The 19,342-nt window shown below is 45.0% G+C and overlaps 1 protein-coding gene across 1 annotated transcript in view; it reads right to left on the bottom strand.

Annotated features, from left to right (window-relative positions):
* Positions 1-19,342, bottom strand: part of LOC140426255 (uncharacterized) — an 85,452-nt gene that overhangs the window by 33,913 nt on the left and 32,197 nt on the right. Inside the window, exons 3-9 of the mRNA XM_072510780.1 lie at positions 17,023-17,056; positions 15,706-15,854; positions 12,106-12,187; positions 11,823-12,015; positions 11,324-11,391; positions 4,582-4,658; positions 3,272-3,372 (exon numbers count right to left, since the gene is read on the bottom strand). Of these exons, the coding sequence (XP_072366881.1) occupies positions 3,272-3,372; positions 4,582-4,658; positions 11,324-11,391; positions 11,823-12,015; positions 12,106-12,187; positions 15,706-15,854; positions 17,023-17,056 (704 nt within the window). The remainder of the gene's footprint in view (positions 1-3,271; positions 3,373-4,581; positions 4,659-11,323; positions 11,392-11,822; positions 12,016-12,105; positions 12,188-15,705; positions 15,855-17,022; positions 17,057-19,342) is intronic.

The following is a 19,342-nucleotide window of genomic DNA, read 5'->3' as shown; positions in this document are numbered from 1 at the left end:
AAACATAAAAGGAGAGGTCACACTGTTGGGAGTCTTCTATAGGCCTCCAAATAGTTCTAGGGATGCAGAGGAAAGGATGGCGAGGATGATCCTGGATAAGAGCGAAAGTAACAGGGTAGTTATTATGGGAGACTTTAACTTTCCAAATATTGACTGGAAAAGATATAGTTCGAGTACATTAGATGGGTCGTTTTTTGTACAGTGTGTGCAGGAGGGTTTCCTGACACAATATGTTGACAGGCCAACAAGAGGCGAGGCCACGTTGGATTTGGTTTTGGGTAATGAACCAGGCCAGGTGTTGGATTTGGAGGTAGGAGAGCACTTTGGGGACAGTGACCACAATTCGGTGACGTTTACGTTAATGATGGAAAGGGATAAGTATTCACCGCAGGGCAAGAGTTATAGCTGGGGGAAGGGCAATTATGATGCCATTAGACGTGACTTGGGGGGGATAAGGTGGAGAAGTAGGCTGCAAGTGTTGGGCACTGGATAAGTGGAGCTTGTTCAAGGATCAGCTACTGCGTGTTCTTGATAAGTATGTACCGGTTGGGCAGGGAGGAAGGCGTCGAGCGAGGGAACCGTGGTTTACCAAAGAAGTGGAATCTCTTGTTAAGAGGAAGAAGGAGGCCTATGTGAAGATGAGGTGTGAAGTTTCAGTTGGGGCGATGGATAGTTACAAGGTAGCGAGGAAGGACCTAAAGAGAGAGCTAAGACGAGCAAGGAGGGGACATGAGAAGTATTTGGCAGGTAGGATCAAGGAAAACCCAAAAGCTTTCTATAGGTATGTCAGGAATAAGCGAATGACTAGGGAAAGAGTAGGACCAGTCAAGGACAGGGATGGGAAGTTGTGTGTGGAGTCTGAAGAGATAGGCGAGATACTAAATGAATATTTTTCGTCAGTATTCACTCAGGAAAAAGATAATGTTGTGGAGGAGAATGCTGAGACCCAGGCTAATAGAATAGATGGCATTGAGGTACGTAGGGAAGAGGTGTTGGCAATTCTGGACAGGCTGAAAATAGATAAGTCCCCAGGTCCTGATGGGATTTATCCTAGGATTCTCTGGGAGGCCAGGGAAGAGATTGCTGGACCTTTGGCTTTGATTTTTATGTCATCATTGGCTACAGGGATAGCGCCAGAGGACTGGAGGATAGCAAATGTGGTCCCTTTGTTCAAAAAGGGGAGCAGAGACAACCCCGGCAACTATAGACCGGTGAGCCTCACGTCTGTAGTGGGTAAAGTCTTGGAGGGGATTATAAGAGACAAGATTTATAATCATCTAGATAGGAATAATATGATCAGGGATAGTCAGCATGGCTTTGTGAAGGGTAGGTCATGCCTCACAAACCTTATCGAGTTCTTTGAGAAGGTGACTGAACAGGTAGACGAGGGTAGAGCAGTTGATGTGGTGTATATGGATTTCAGCAAAGCGTTTGATAAGGTTCCCCACGGTAGGCTATTGCAGAAAATACGGAGGCTGGGGATTGAGGGTGATTTAGAGATGTGGATCAGAAATTGGCTAGCTGAAAGAAGACAGAGGGTGGTGGTTGATGGGAAATGTTCAGAATGGAGTTCAGTTACAAGTGGAGTACCACAAGGATCTGTTCTGGGGCCGTTGCTGTTTGTCATTTTTATCAATGACCTAGAGGAAGGCGCAGAAGGGTGGGTGAGTAAATTTGCAGACGATACTAAAGTCGGTGGTGTTGTCGATAGTGTGGAAGGATGTAGCAGGTTACAGAGGGATACAGATAAGCTGCAGAGCTGGCCTGAGAGGTGGCAAATGGAGTTTAATGTAGAGAAGTGTGAGGTGATTCATTTTGGAAGGAATAACAGGAATGCGGAATATTTGGCTAATGGTAAAGTTCTTGGAAGTGTGGTTGAGCAGAGGGATCTAGGTGTCCATGTACATAGATCCCTGAAAGTTGCCACCCAGGTTGATAGGGTTGTGAAGAAGGCCTATGGAGTGTTGGCCTTTATTGGTAGAGGGATTGAGTTCTGGAGTCAGGAGGTCATGTTGCAGCTGTACAGAACTCTGGTACGGCCGCATTTGGAGTATTGCGTACAGTTCTGGTCACCGCATTATAGGAAGGACGTGGAGGCTTTGGAGCGGGTGCAGAGGAGATTTACCAGGATGTTGCCTGGTATGGGGGGAAAATCTTATGAAGAAAGGCTGATGGACTTGAGGTTGTTTTCGTTGGAGAGAAGAAGGTTAAGAGGAGACTTAATAGAGGCATACAAAATGATCAGGGGGTTAGATAGGGTGGACAGTGAGAGCCTTCTCCCGTGGATGGAAATGGCTGGCACGAGGGGACATAGCTTGAAACTGAGGGGTAATAGATATAGGACAGAGGTCAGAGGTAGGTTCTTTACGCAAAGAGTAGTGAGGCCGTGGAATGCCCTACCTGCTACAGTAGTGAACTCGCCAACATTGAGGGCATTTAAAAGTTTATTGGATAAACATATGGATGATAATGGCATAGTGTAGGTTAGATGGCTTTTGTTTTGGTGCAACATCGTGGGCCGAAGGGCCTGTACTGCGCTGTATTGTTCTATGTTCTATGTTCTATCTGGGTCAGGAATCGTATTGAAGTCACTCCCCATAATTAACCAATGTGACTCCAGGTCCGGCATCTTCCCCAACATCTGCCTCATAAAATCCAAATCCACGTCGTCCCAATTCGGGGCACAAACATTTGCCAGGACTATCGGCATCCCTTCTAACTTCCCACTGACCATCACATACCTACCCCCGGATCAGCCACAATGCTCCCCACCTCAAACGCCACTCTCTTATTAACCAACACTGTAACCTATCGTCAACACGGGGAGAATGTGAAAACTCTACACAAGCCATCACCCAAGGCTGGAATCGAATCCGGATCCCTGGTGCTGAGAGGCAGCGGTGCTAACCATTGTGCTGCCCTTTTTGAAAGAGCTACAAGGCTGATCTTTAGTTATAGATGTAATGTAAATGATGGTTAAATGATAGTCACATCTAAATAACTTGATCCCAATAGCTGATTATATAATTGATGACAGCTGTTTCAAAGCCAGAGTGACCTATCTCATGGAGGATGGATTTTAGTGAAGAGATACACAGAGCGGCAACAGAAGAAAAATTAGGACATAATTACATCTTTGAAGAGCTGTGAATAAAGGTCATTGCCCTTCGTGTCATATCCATCTGCAATGAGCTATCCACCAGCACTAAGTTTAACAATACAATATTTAGCAAACCTTCAGCAACCAAATGTTTTATATGTATTTACTCACCTGATGTGAGTAAGCTCCTGTTCAGCATACTCCCGCTCATGAACTGACTTATTAGAATCCAAAAGCTGACATTGATACTTATTCATCAATTCTCTCAAAATCTATCGGGAAAAAAATGCACAGCATCTTTCACAACCTCAGGACATCTCAAAGTTCTTTACAGCCAATGAAAGTCTTTTTGAAGTGCAGTCACTGTTGTAATGTAGGAACTGCATCAGCCAATTTGTACACACCAAGATCTCACAAACAGCAGAGATAATAACTGCACAATTTGTTTTATAAATGGCAGCTGAGGCATAAATAATGGTCAGAATACTAGAATTCCCTGGTCTTTTTAAATTGCGCATCATCCCTGATTTTTGTGCTCTTCAAGAAAATTGATTTGACTTGATTTTCACTGTATAGCTAACCTCTAAAATCTCGGAGCAGAAAACTTTAGATCAATTCCCAGTCTAATCGTTCAAACAGCTCGCATTTGTGAATCTGTGTCACTGTTCTGGAGCATTGGCAATTGCCCAAGATTAGTAGTTTTATTGGTTTCTGCTACTTAGCTATTTCAAGCTCAACATATATATCTTCCTTTCCAAATTATTGAGTGGCACTGACTGAAGTAATCCAACTTCCAGAATCCAAATTGTCCCAGACTCCATTCAGAAAACTCATGCTGCAGAATACTGAACAGCATCTTTTAAAATATATATTTTAGGGGAAAAGGCAGTTTACTGCATTTTTGTCCATTTTGTCATTTACATAGAATCATAGAACCCCTAAAGTGCAGGAGACCATTCGGCCCATCAAGTCTGCACCGACCCACTGTAAGAGCACCCTATCTACACCCACTTCCCGACCTAACCTGCACGTTTTGACACTAAGGGGCAATTTTTGTTTTAGCTTGGCCAGTCCACCTAACCTGCACATCTTTGGACTGTGGGAGGAAACCGGAGCACCCGCAGGAAACCCACGCAGACCATGGGGAGAATGTGCAAACTCCACGCAAACTGTCACAGAAAGAGAAAGAGACGATATACATATATTTCTTCACCAAATACACATGTAAAGTTGGATTTTAGAGTGAAATTGCAATTTAAAAAATAGTTTTATAGTTTAAAATATATGTAATTCAGAGATTTATTAAGAAATAACATGCGGGGGGGAGTGAAAAATAGTATGCGCAAGTAAAAGGTCTTTAACCAAATATTGTTCTTCACAGTGGTAGATTCTTCTTATGCTGTCCAACTGGTATTCCAAAGGTAGAATACCAAATAAGACATTCAAATAAAACATCCTTAATTTGCATTGCAGTAATCTACCTTGCTATTTTTCTCCTGTGATTGTTTAAGTTCCTTTGTATCAGAAATGTGGTTCAGCAGTTCCTCCTCTTGTCTCCCTAATAAGCAATACAGTGCAAATTAATTTTAATCAAGTAACATTTGCTAAATGATAAAAGTATCCATAGGAAAACTCTGCTTATTACCTTTCTGAATTAAGAATTGCTAATGGCATATCCATAAATAATACTTTCAAGAATAAAATCATGAAGCATGACTTTTACAGGTTACTATCACGTCAAATCAAGTGCCTCTTGGCTGGAGGACTGGGGAACAAAATTTTGGTGAAATATTTTATGTTTGAATGCTAATATAGGGAACAGAAACCCATACACATGGTAGCATTGTTGATTATCATCAGCCAGGACTATGCAAATTCCTAAAATAGTGCCAAATTTCTAAAAATAGTGACGAATTCTATGGTATTGTTGCCAAATATGGGGAGAGACTTTGTACACATGCTAAAAATGCCATGTGGCCTCAGCATTCTGAACCTATTGCACCTCTAGTTCATGCTTTGAACATAGCCTTCATTGCTCTAACTTTCTTCATACTTTTATCTTCTCACACTAGGCACCAGCCTAGTGAACCTGCAATGCACCTCTCCATATTAGTCTATTCGATAGTCTATATTATTGCTCTTGTTGCTCACTGATGAATCTGGCTGGATGGTGTCAAGCATTACCATGATGCCCGTTTAATGGTCAAATATTTCTAATACTCCAGGATCAACTTGAAGGTAAGAATACTTCCTACCACACCCTGTGAGTACACTTCAAAATGTATTTGGCCACAAAGTTTTTTAGGACATAGAGGCCATGAAAGGTGCTATATTAATGTAAATTCATTCTTTCTTCCTTACTTACGTAATACTTTCTTGAAAACTGCTTCCTCATACCCCTCTCAACCTCTCCCACTCTTACTTCTTACATTTGTGCTTCATCTTCTAAAGGTGCCACCTTCCAACCCTCACTCATTCTTACCAAGACACCGGAAACTTTGCAGCTTCTCTACCACTTTCCCCATTCACCTGTTTTATCAGATCCATCTCCAGACGCCTTGATGCTTCCCTCACCTGGTCCTGACAATGTTGTTGTTAATGACTTCCCTCCCCTCATCGCCATTATTGCCATTCAGCTTCTAATCTCCTTTTCTATGATCTCCTGGTCATGGTATATAATCCTCCTTAATTGCTTGCAGCATTACACATGGTTCTATTATTATCACCACTCGGTGGTCAACCTCAGGTCTGTCATTCTATGTTTCCACTTCCACCTGTCGCAAGACTGCCATCAGAACTGCAGCAATGACTTAAGACTCCAGCCCCGGTTCACCAACTCCAGACTTCCCCAATGATTACTGTTATAACCTGCCTACTTACCATTGGCTGAGGACTAATGACTATCCCACAATCCTGTGGGAGTATGAGCTTCCCCAATAAGGGGGGGCGGAGAAACTCCTAGTATAAATAAAGCTGGCCAGTTCAGGAACCAGCAGGAAGGAGTATGTAGCAAGGGATGTTACTGCTACTGTTATGTATATATGTTATAGTAAATAAATGTTATTACTTTGTATCCTTAAAACTCGTGCTGGATTCTTCGTGGCCCTCACAAAACTGGCGACGAAGGTTAAAGTGAATAGCTGTCTACACTGCTGAAGCCACCTCCCTGGATTTTTGTTGGATACAGGTTGGAAGTGGTTTTCTATTATATCATGTCTCTGTACGGACGTTTGGATGTTTTTGATGCTGCGCTGGGAAGCTGGAACCAGTACACACAACGGATGCGTTACTATTTCCGGGCAAACGATATCACCGAAAACGAGCGCCAGGTGGTCATATTGCTCACCGCCTGCGGCCCGCATACGTTTGGGGTGATTAGGAGCCTTACGTACCCAGCTGCGCCGGACACCAAAACGTTTGATGAACTTGTGAATATAGTGGGGCAACATTTTAACCCAACCCCGTCCACGATAGTCCAGCGTTACCGGTTTAATACCGCTGAGAGGACCCCTGGAGAATCCCTTGCCGATTTTCTATCCAGGCTAAGCAGGATTGCGGAGTACTGTGACTATGGTGAGACCTTGTCAGAAATGTTACGCGACCGTTTGGTTTGCGGTATTAACAATGCGGCCACCCAGAGAAAGTTGTTAGCGGAGCCAACATTGACTTTTCAACAGGCCATTCAAATAGTATTGTCCCGAGAGAGCGCAGAGCGAGGAGTACAGGAGCTACAGGGAATGGAAGTGCATGCCTTGGGGCGCAACCCCTGCCGTCCGAAAACGTCCCCCCGCACTCCTGCGGTACCTTGGGCGAGGCAACGTCCGGACCGACGCCAGTGGCCGTCGGATATTCCTCCCCAAAGGGAGCCTTCTCCAGAGCCAATGGATGAGGAGCCATGTCCGTGTCAGACTTGTAGGCGCCGACACCGTCGCGGACGGCGGTCCTGGAGGCGCCAGAGGCGCCATCGTTCCGACCGAAACTGGGACCAGCCCAGGGGCCGTAACTGGGACCAGCCCAGAGGCCGTACCTTCCATGTGGATGAACCTGCGGCGACTACTCCTGAGGACGTGGAGACGGAGGACGACTGCCTGAAGCTGCATTGTGTGGCAGCTCCCCGTGTAGCCCCCATTAAGGTGACAGTACGGGTCAATGGTCACCCGCTTGAGATGGAGTTGGATACTGGCGCAGCGGTCTCCGTGATCGCCCAGAGGACATTCGACCGCATCAAGCAGGGTATACAGACCCTTACATTAACCGACTCACAGGCCAGGTTGGCCACCTACACGGGGGAACCACTGGACATTGCCGGAACTACAATGACCCCTGTTGTCTATGGACGCCAGGAGGGGCGTTTCCCACTTATCGTGGTGCGCGGCCATGGGCACAGCCTGTTGGGTCGGGACTGGTTGCGCCATTTGCGGTTGCAATGGCAGCACATCCTCCAAACAGTTTCTGAAGGGTTGACTGAGGTGCTAGGACGATACCCAGATGTATTCCAGCCTGGTTTGGGGAAAATAAAAGGGGCCGTAGCCCGTATCCAAGTTGAACCAGGAGCCACGCCGCGCTATTTCCGGGCGCGCCCAGTGCCTTACGCCTTGCTCGAGAAGGTAGAAGGGGAGCTCACTCGTTTGGGTATTATCAGGCCCGTCCGTTTTGCTGACTGGGCAGCACCAATTGTACCTGTAATGAAGCCAGATGCCACAGTTCACTTGTGTGGCGACTATAAACTTACAGTGAATACGGTCCCGACTCGACCGATATCCAATGCCTCGCATAGAGGATCTCTATGCGAAACTTGCAGGTGGACTCTCGTTCACAAAATTAGATATGAGTCACGCCTACCTGCAGTTGGAGCTGGACCCTGCCTCCCGACCATATGTAACGATTAATACACACCGGGGCCTGTATGAATATACATGGTTGCCCTTTGGAGTATCCTCTGCCTGCGCAATTTTTCAACGTGTTATGGAGGGCATTTTGAGAGGTTTACCACGTGTAAACGTCGGAGCAGGAACATTTGGAAAATCTGGAGGCTGTCTTTAAGACGCCTTTCGGAGGCTGGCGTCCGTTTACATTGCACAAAGTGCGCATTACAGGCAAAGGAAGTAGTCTACCTAGGTTATCGGGTGGACCGCGAAGGTCTGCACCCCATCGCAGAGAAGGTGCGTGCAATTCAACATGCCCCCGCCCCGACTGACACTTCACATCTTCGTTCTTTTCTCGGTCTCGTAAACTATTACGGGAAGTTCCTCCCCAATCTGGCAACTACGCTGGCCCCTTTGCACCTTCTGCTAAAGAAAAATCACACCTGGGTTTGGGGTCAGCCGCAAGAAACCGCTTTCCGGCAGGTAAAACAACAATTGTCGTCGTCTGGGTTACCAACCCACTATGATCCTGAAAAGCCTTTGCTCGTCACATGTGATGCATCCCCGTATGGTATTGGGGCCATCCTGTCCCACAAGATGGAGAACGGGGCCGAACGACCGATAGCTTTCGCCTCCCGCACATTGACTGCAGCGGAGAAAAAGTACGCGCAGATCGAGGAGGAGGGCCTGGCAGTGGTTTTTGCGGTGAAACGCTTCCACCAGTACGTGTATGGCCGCCATTTCACTATCATGACTGATCATAAGCCCCTGCTGGGACTTTTCAGAGAGGATAAGCCAATACCGCCCATTGCTTCTGCACTGATCCAGCGCTGGGCTTTGTTGCTTGCTGCATACGAGTATTCTCTGGAGCACAAACCAGGTACGCAGATAGCAAATGCCGACGCACTGAGCCGATTGCCTTTATCGACCGGCCCCATGTCGACCCCCACGACCGGTGAGGTGGTTGCAACCCTAAATTTTATGGACACCTTGCCTGTCACTGCATCACAGATCCGTGAGTGGACCCAGACGGAGCCAGTCCTGTCAAAGGTTCGGCACATAGTCCTGTATGGTGGGCAGCATAGACAGCTCCCAGGCGAGTTGCGGGCATTTTCCTGCAAGCTGTCAGAATTCAGCGTGGAAGACGGCATCCTCTTGTGGGGGACGCGTGTGATTGTCCCGGAAAAAGGCCAGGAGCTGATACTATCAGACTTGCACAATGGGCATCCGGGCGTGACCAAGATGAAAATGTTGGCCCGGAGTTATGTCTGGTGGCCAGGCCTCGACACCGACATTGAGAAGGTGGCCCAAAACTGCTCCATTTGCCAGGAGCATCAGAAGCTTCCGCCGGCCGCGCCCCTACATCACTGGGAATGGCCAGGGCGGCCTTGGGCACGCTTGCATGCAGATTTCGCAGGCCCTTTTCAAGGATCCATGTTCCTTCTACTAATTGACGCCCAGTCCAAATTGCTAGAGGTGCATAAGATGCAGGGGACAACGTCCTGCGCAACAATTGAAAAGATGCGTTTATCGTTTAGTACGCATGGCCTCCCCGAGGTGCTGGTCACGGATAACGGCACTCTATTCACGAGTGAGGAGTTTGCGAGGTTCACGAAGATGAACGGCATCCGCCATATCCGCACTGCCCCTTACCACCCGGCTTCAAATAGGTTGGCAGAGCGCGCAGTGCAGACATTCAAAAGAGGCCTAAAGAAGCAGTCTTCCGGATCAATGGACACGAGACTGGCTCGCTTTTTGTTTACGTACAGGACCACCCCCCATGCAGTGACTGGGGTAGCTCCCGCAGAACTCCTAATGGGCCGGAGACTTCGCACCCGCCTTAGTATGGTTTTTCCGGACATTGGCGCAAAAGTACGCCGCACACCAGAACGGCAGGGACAGGGATTTTCTTGGCATCGGCCGATTCGGCAGTTTGCGCCCGGTGACCCAGTGTTCGTTCGGAATTTTGCTGGTGGTGCCCAATGGGTTCCTGGTCTAATCTTTCGCCAAACGGGCCCTATATCTTACCAAGTGCAAGCCCAAGGTCGTCTCCAGCGAAAACATGTAGGCCACGTTCGGTCCAGAAGACCATCCCCTCAAAAGGTTCCCCGCCCCCGGAGCTCATTTCAACAGCCGCAGAGACCAGAGACAAGGGAAGGTAGTCCTCACAATCTTCCACTGGTGCCTCACTGGAAGCCTGCGCAGGTCATTACGGGACCGAATGGAGATAGAGACGCTGACATGACGGAGGCAGCAGACTCTGACTCCGAGATGGAGACACAGGATGCATCAGAGGGGGAATCCTCGGGTCCACAGGCCGTGGATGTACAACCGCGCCGTTCATCACGGAAGCGCCGGTCTCCGTCTCGTTACACGCCGCCTGATCCAGCGCCGCGTGCAAATATTGTCCGGCCTGCGGCCAAACGAGTCCGACGCCCTCCTTCGCCAAGGTCTTCGGTGGATTCCTTGGACTTTGGGGGGGCGGGAGGGATGTTATAACCTGCCTACTTACCATTGGCTGTGGACTAATGACTATCCCACAATCCTGTGGGAGTAGGAGCTTCCCCAATGATGGGGGGCAGAGAAACCACTAGTAAACCCCTAGTATAAATAAAGCTGGCCAGTTCAGGAACCAGCAGTAAGGAGTATGTAGCAAGGGAAGTTACTGCTACTGTTATGTATATATGTTATAGTAAATAAATGTTATTACTTTGTATCCTTAAAACTCGTGCTGGATTCTTCGTGGCCCTTACAAAAATTACCTTCTCAATCATGTGTTGTCCATCAGCGAAATGCAGGTCAGGTCCCAAACAAATAAAAATGACGCCCAAGTCGACTATAGCCCCAAATCTGCTCAAAACACATTGATCAACCAAGCTTTCAGTAACAAATCTGCAAAAGGTTTGACACCCACTCCTATGAAGTATTTTAGGAGATTTTTCTGCATTATAAACAGTACATAAACATAATTTCCATGAATAACATTTTTCAAAGAAGCAAGTGATTAAGTGGAATGTAGAACGGTTCTAATCTTGCCACTTTTTTCTGTAGGAAATGTGTTAAATACGACAATGTTCCACTGTTGTAATTGTGAAGTGTATAGTAAGTCATGATGTAGGTTTTTAAATTCTCCCATATTACAGGATTGCAGGATGTTTCAGTAATGGGGATCAAATGTCTACTCCCATATGGAATTGCTCGTTCTCTTCCCTTCCTCTCAAATATAAATGAAAGTTTTATTTATGGCATATAGATCCTTTCATCTTTTGTCAAAAGGAAAAAAAAAGGCAAAACTGAAAAAAACCAACTGTTCCTAATCTAGACATCAAAACATAAACCCTTAAGGCAATGCACTTACGCAGTTTGTGCTTCATATTATCAATCTCCCTTTGAAGTGAATCATGTTCTTCACACAGATCCTTTTTGCTGTGAATGAAGCATTTGATTAAAACTTGTTCCACTGGTTTATTTACCAATTGTCATCAGTTTTTCAGGAGATAGTCAAATATTATCAGTGATAAAGTAATTACAGCATGCTTCATGATTCAGTATGTTTTTCAAAATAGTTTAATTTAGGCAGATCAGGTGACAAGACAAATTGTCATGCCTGCAAGGAGAACAGAAATAGCAACCGTGGTTAGTTTCTTTAGTGATATATCAAAGCACTATTTCTCCAGCCCAATCAGTATCTGTTACATAAAACTGAGCAATGCTGTTAAAAAGGAAAGTTTCAGTTTTTTGGAATTTTGTATCTGCCTCATTGCTTTACCAATGGCTTTGAACAAAATTCAGACAGAACTTTATTGGGAAAACACAAAGCCACAAAAATACTGAGGAATACATTAACCAGTTCCTACCTTTCCTGTATTTCTTGCGTCAGACTAGAAATTGTGATTTTGCCATGTTTAAATCTCCCTTCGACTTGTCGTAATTGCTCCCGCAAGCTGTACATTTCATTTGACATCTCCCTCCGCCACTCCTCCATCTTCCTCTCCAATTGGAAATCCAAACTCCTTTCTTCGGGTCGACTCTGTAATCGGCGAATGTCATCTATGTCAGACAAAATTGGAAAACTGAATTCAGATTCCATTTTTATTAAAAACAAGTTTGTATCAAGCTAAAAAAGTTTTAAAGTATTACCTTCTAATGATCGGATTTTCTGTTGTTGCTGCACCTTTTCTGTTTCAACTCTCAATAAAGCGTGTTGTAAAAATTCAATGGCCTAAAGACACAAAAAACTATATTGACCACCACAAATTAAAATAAGTATGTATACGGTCAGAAAAGACTACTTTGAAGAAAATGATCTACTGTTTTCATTTCTCTGTACTGTGGAATCATATCAGTGGCTGGTACACAGACAGCCACTTTGAGGGTGATGAGTCACCTGTCTAGATGGTTTGTTTAAAAATTGTTACCGGCAAATTCCAACCAGACCTTAGAAACAGAGCAGAATATTTGACAGCAGAAGGGGAGACAGTGGCATAGTTGTAATAATCCAGGGGCCCTGGTGAATTCTCTGGATATGTGGGATCAAATCCCACCATGGCAGCTGGTGGAATTTAAATGAAATTCATAAATCTGGAATTGGAAAGCCATAAAAACCCATCTGGTTCACTAATGTCCTATAGGGAAGGAAATCTGGCATCCCTACCTGGCCAGGCCTACTTGGGACATCCCACAGTGATATTTTTGACTCTTAAGTGACCCTTGAAATGGTTGAGCAAGCCATTCAGTTCAAGAGGAATTAAGGTTGGGCAACAAATGTCGGCTTTGACAGCGATATCCACATCTCATGAAAGAATAAAGAAAATAAAGGGGGGAAAAAAAAGAGGTGTGTCAGTTAGGTAGAAACCAGGAAATACCAGATGGACAGACTGGAACCAAAGGTTGGTGAGAAAAACTGTAGCTGAACAATGACTTTCAAAAAGAATTGATTTGGGTAGTCTCGGTAGATTCCCTTAAAAGGGAACGGTAGAACAAACAAATCCAGAGCTCTTTTGGTGAAATAGGAGATAAAAATGAAAATGAAGAAAAGTGTGCTTATGACAGCTGTCAGCTAGAAAATATAATTGAGAACCAGGCTGAATATGGAAGGTTCAGAGGGGAGATAAAAAAAGCAAATAAGAGAAGCCAGAACGGACGGAGAGAAAAGACTGGCAGCCAATATTAAGGAAATCCCAGTCTTCTATAGACACATAAATATTAAAACAATGGTAAAAGGAGAAGTGGAGTCGATTAGGAACCAAAAAAGGGATTTACACATGAAGGAAGAGAGCATAGCTGAGATAGTGAATTAAAACTTTGCATCTGTCTTTACAAAGGAAGTAGATGCTATCCAGGCCTTGTGACAGAGGAGGCAGGTCTGCAACTTGAAGGCTTCAAAATTGATGAGAAGAAGGTATTGGATAAACTGTCGGTCCTTAAAATTGACACGGCACCGGAGCTGAATGAGATGCATCCAAAGATATTAAAGGAAGTGAGAGTAGAAATTGCAGGGGCACTGACCATAATCTTCCAGTCTTCTCTCGACTCAGGGGAGGTGCCAGAGGGCTGAAGAATTGCAAACATTATGCCCTTGTTCAAAAGTGCAAATGGTAGAGCAATCACAGACCAATCAGTTTTAACTTTGGTGTTGAGGAAGCTTCTAGAAGCAATTATTCCAGATAGAATTAATAGTCACATGGAAAAGTGTGGATTGATTAGGAAGTGCCAGCATGGATTTCTAAAGGGGAAAATGTGTCTACCTAACTTAGTTTTTGGAGTATCAGAAGAGGGGTGATGAGGGTAATGCTGTTGATGTGGCGCACATGGACTTCCAAAAGGCATCCAATACAGTGCGGCGCAACAGATTTGAGAAAAGTTACAGCTTATAGCTCATGGAATAAAAGGAACAGTAGTAGCTTGGAGTCAAAATTAACTTAGTCATAGGAAACAGCTAGTAATGGTTAATGGACATTTTTTGGGCGGGAGGAAGGTTTGTAGTGGAGTTCCCCAGGGGTCGGTATTGGGACCTCACTTTTGCTGGACCACCCTACTTGGGCCCACTCCCCCGCTTTATCCCCATAACCCCACCTAACCTGCACATCTTTAGACATTAAGGCACAATTTATCATGGCCAATCCACCTAACCTGTACCTCTTTGGACTGTGGGAGGAAACTGGAGCACCCAGAAGAAACCACGCAGACATGGGGTAAATGTGAAAACTCCCCACAGACAGTCACCCAAGGCTGGAATTGAACCCGGGACCCAGGCGCTGTGAGGCAGCAGTGCTAACCACTGCACCACCGTGCCACCCCTAATAGAACATACAGTGCAGAAGGAGGCCATTCGGCCCATCGAGTCTGCACCAACACACTTAAGCCCTCACTTCCACCCTATCCCCGTAACCCAATAACCCCTCCTAACCTTTTTGGTCACTAAGGGCAATTTATCATGGCCAATCCACCTAACCTGCACGTCTTTTGACTGTGGGAGGAAACCGGAGCACCCAGAGGAAACCCACGCTGGCACGGGGAGAACGTGCAGACTCCGCACAGACAGTGACGCAGTGGGAAATCAAACCTGGGACCCTGGCGCTGTGAAGCCACAGTGCTATCCAGTTGTGCTACCGTGCTGCCCTAGATCTTGGTCATTCAGTGACAATTCCAAAGTTTGCAGATGATACAAAACTTGGAAACATTAAAGTTGGTGGAATGGGCAGATTGTGGCAGATGAAGTTCAATGCAGAGAGGTGTGAGGTGATTCATTTTGACAGGAAGAACATAGAGACAAATAAAAAATAAGGGGTACAACACTAAAGGCTGTGTCGGAGCAGAGGAAGCTAGGTGTTTATGTGCATAAGTCATTAAAAGATGGCAGAACAGATGTAGAGAGCTATTAATAAAGCATACAATATCCTAGGCTTTATTAATAGGTCTTACAACACCAAGTTAAAGTCCAACAGGTTTATTTGGAATCACTAGCTTTCGGAGCTGTGACAAAGGAGCTGCGTTCTGAAAGCTTGTGATTCCAAATAAACCTGTAGGACTTTAACCTGGTATCGTAACACTTCTTACTGTACCCACCCCAGTCTAACCCGGCATCTCCACATCTTTATTAATAGGGACATAGAGTACAAAAGCAAGGGGGTTATGCTGAACTTAGACCTCAGCTGGAGTAGTGTGTAGTTTTGGGTGCCACACTTGGGAAGGATGATGTGAACGCATTGGAGAGAGTGCAGAAGTAGTTTTTAAAAATGGTTCCATGGATGAGAAACTTCAATTATGAAGATAGGTTGGAGAGGTTGGGACGGTTCTCCTTGGAGAAGAAGGTTAAGGGGACATTTGATTGAGATTTTCAAAATCACAAGGGGGTTGGACAGAGTAGATGGGGAGAAACTGTAAAAAGATTGAGAGGAAGGCAGCACAGGTTTAAAGTGATTTGCAAAAGATGCAAATGCAATGTGAGGAATAGCTTTTTCGTACAGCAACTGGTTCAGGTCTGGAATGCATTGCCTTGAAGTGTGGTGGAGGCAGGTTCAAGCAAGGCGTTCAAGGGGGCATTGGATGATTGTTTCTATGTGCAGAATTACAGGAAGAAGGCAGGAGAAGTCACAATATTTACTTGAAGAGCCGGTGCAGACATGATGGGCTGCATGGCCTCCTCCTGCACCGTGACAATTCTATGGTTCTGTGACACAGACTATTGGCACCACAATATAAAATATACATTTTTCTCATTTACTTTTTCACACTTACCTTTCCTTGGGATTGTAGCTGCCTGTAGATACCCATTAATTCTTCTTTTGGTAATTTGCAGTTCAGAATATCAGAATAAGAGGAGGGTTCCATAGGGACTGATATGGGATCACTGAACCGAGTATGTTCCATTGTATCAAGTGAGCCAACTAAAAGGAAGCAAAAGACTTAAAATAATAAAACTAAACAAATGGAAGTTTCATAGTTTGGGGATTACAGCAGCAAATAAACATATATTTCTCAGGTGTTACATGCTAATTTACCTCAGGTGACAATATTTTCCTTTGGTGCAATTATTTGACTGGAACACATTTGTTTTGTTATGTGCAGCCATTTCACACATGAGAACATAGAACATACAGTGCAGAAGGAGGCCATTCGGCCCATCGAGTCTGCACCGACCCACTTAAGCCCTCACTTCCACCCTATCCCAATAACCCCTCCTAACATTTTTTTTGGACACTAAGGGCAATTTAGCATGGCCAATCCACCTAACCTGCACGTCTTTGGACTGTGGGAGGAAACCGGAGCACCCGGAGGAAACCCACGCAGACATGGGGAGAACGTGCAGACTCCGCACAGACAGTGACCCAGCAGGGAATCAAACCTGGGACCCTGGTGCTGTGAAGCCACACTGCTAGCCACATGTGCTACCGTGCTTCCCTCAAGGAATCCAAAGTCTTGATTATAATTACATGGCCCAGAATGGAGGGAAATTAAAAGCATGATTGCGACAGGGCACTCTCACATACCTTTCAGCCGCCATATTAAGAGGACATTGGCTTAACTATGGGAGCAGACTGCTTGTGTCTTTCTCAGGGAGATGATGGCATAGTGGCAGTGGACTAGTAATCTATTATAATGCTCTGGGGACATGAGGTGAATCCCATCATGGTAGCTTGTGGATTTGGAAGGCAATTGATTAACTTAAAAGAAAACACTTCATAGTTGTACAATTGGCCTTGGTGTTGGGGACCATGGAATTACCATCGATTGTTACAACAACAAAAAACCCTAACCCTAACTGTCCTTACCTGATCTGGCCTACATGTGACTCTAGATCCAAAGCAATCTGGTTGACTCTTTCTTTACTGCTCTCTGAAATGCCCTAGCAAATTGTGACAATTAGGGATGGGCAATAAATGCTGGTTTTACCAGAGTACCCACATCCCATGAAATAATAAAAATGAAAGCTGCAAAATGGCTGGCAAACAAGATTGGTCCAAGTGATGCACCCTCAGAAATAGGAAAAGTGTGATAAATTGTAATCACAACTGAACGTTCATCTAAAATACAAATGAAAGAAAAAAAACATACCTTTTGTATAATACCCTGTTGTGTTCAATCTTTTCTGTAAAGGGAAAAAGGCTTTCCATTAATCGTCAGTGGTACATAGAAATGTTCAATAGTAATATTATTGAAAATAGCATAGGCCTGGATTTTGCAGCCAGTGGCAAAGAAACAGTGGACTTGGAAAGGATGTTTCCTCTTGTGGGCGAGTCCAGAACTCGAGGCACGTTTTCAAATTAGAGGTTGCCCTTTTAGGACAGAGATGAGGAGAATTTCTTTCCTCTCAGAGACAGGTGTGATTTTGGAACTCTGCCCCTGAAGGTGGTGGAGGCTTGATCATTGAATATGTTTAAAGGCAGAAGTAGGTTGATTCTCATTGTACAAGGGAATTAAAGTTATCGGGGTAGATGGAAATGTGGAGCTCCAAACACAACCATGCATGTGCGGACATGGAATGGTGCTGCTCGTTTTACTCTTTAATGAGCATTGATGATCAAACATTATTCCTATCACAAAATCTGGGCTGTAGTGTTGCGACGGATCGGAGAGATAGGCCAGGGGAGAAGGGGATGCAGTGCAAAAGGTATTTCTCCAAGTTGTTCTAGTCACAGTTCTGAACAGCACAACCAGGTGGTGGTCAGACGATCTACTTCCATGCTTCTTAAATTGAGAACAACATTGCTCTGGTATTAGTACTACGGGATTGTGTTTCTGGCAAGTTTATTTCAGCATTGCTTCTGGTGACCCATGTGCATCAGAAGCTAGTAGCTGCACTAAACCTAGCAGTCTTACTGATTGAATTATGTTAAGTTGAAGTACATGGCAATCAGCACCACAGATATGTACAAATTCATAAGTGGGAGAGCAGAGGGTGCAAAGAGGAAAAGAGGGCTAAATGAGGTTTGCAAAGATGAGGAGTGGGGAGGCTACTGAGACTTTTGTAATTGATATGGCGGCGGAAATTGAGCCAGTGGAGCCAGTGGAGGTTGGGGAGTAAGACTTGGTGCAGGATAGGATGTCCATTGTGATTTGTACAAGTTAGAACTCAGGAGGTTAGCAAGGGAAATCAAGATTTAACATGGGGAATACATAGATGAGTATTTCAGAAGCAGTTCCAGAGGTGGAAGCAAATAGCTTTGGTGGTGGTCAGGATGTGGAATTTAAAGTTAAGTTACAGCTAAGTTAAAATAGCACATTTAGTACGCATCCAGTTCTGATCAAGACATTAGGGAGACATTAAGCACTAGATGCAGTCCAGAGAAGATTAGCAAGGATGGTCCTTGGTGTAAGAGATGTCAGCTGGGTATTTCAGCCTCAGTGGGTGGTAACAGAGTGCAAATCGAATCGGTACATTTGATAATAGAAAAGGTAGATCCAAGAAATTGCATCAAATTAAACTCCAGGTTAAGACAAGTAGAAACATTTCCAAACTAGTAAAAAACCAACATTGAATGGAGGTCAAGAAATTCTTGTTCACATGCAGGGATACGTTTTCACTTTTAACATGAGGCAGAGCATGGGCAGTAATGGATTGGCAGTCCATTTTACATTCTGGTCAACTTAGTTTCCATTGAAATTTGACCTTATATGGCACCACAGAGCTCCAGCAAGATTGACATCAATGGGAAACTGGAAGTAAAGTCTCCCAGTTGGAGTCACTCTTTGCACAAAGGAAGATGGTTGTGGTTGCTTAGCTCCAGAACATCCCTGCAAGAGTTCCCCAGGATAGTGTAGTTGGTCCAGTCATCTTCCGCAGATTCACTAATGGCCTTCCCTCCAACATTAAGTCAGAAGTGGGGAAGTTTGCTAATGACTGCAGTGTTGAGTTCCATTCACAACTCCTCGGGTACTGAGCAGTCCATGCCCGCAAGGAAGACTGGACTACATTCAAGCTTGAGCTGATTAATGGAACGTAATATCCATGCCACACAAATGCCAGACAATCTTGCACAAGAGAGAATCAATCCACCTTCCTTCACATTCAAGGGTATTACACCACTGGATCCCCCATCATCAACAGCCTAGGGATCACCATTAAACAGAAACTTAGTTAGATCAGGCTTATAAATACTGTGGCTTAAACGCATGTCAAAGGTGGGAAATTCTGCAGCAAGTAACCTAACTCCCCAAAACCTGCCCACCGTCTACTAGGCACAAATCAGGACTGTGATGTAATACTCTCCACGTGTCTGGATAAGTGCAGCTCCAACTACACTCAACAAGTTCAGTACCAAAGAGGACAAATCTGCCCGCTTGTATGGCAGTGGTAGCAGTGTGTACCATCTACAAGACACTCTGCACGTAACTCGCTAAGGCATCTTTGACAGCACCGTCCAAACTCATGACC

The sequence above is a fragment of the Scyliorhinus torazame genome, chromosome 7 (assembly GCF_047496885.1).
Source record: "Scyliorhinus torazame isolate Kashiwa2021f chromosome 7, sScyTor2.1, whole genome shotgun sequence".
Lineage (NCBI taxonomy): Eukaryota > Metazoa > Chordata > Chondrichthyes > Carcharhiniformes > Scyliorhinidae > Scyliorhinus > Scyliorhinus torazame.
The sequence above is the reverse complement of the archived record's forward strand: the minus strand, read 5'-3'. Positions and strand labels throughout refer to the sequence as shown.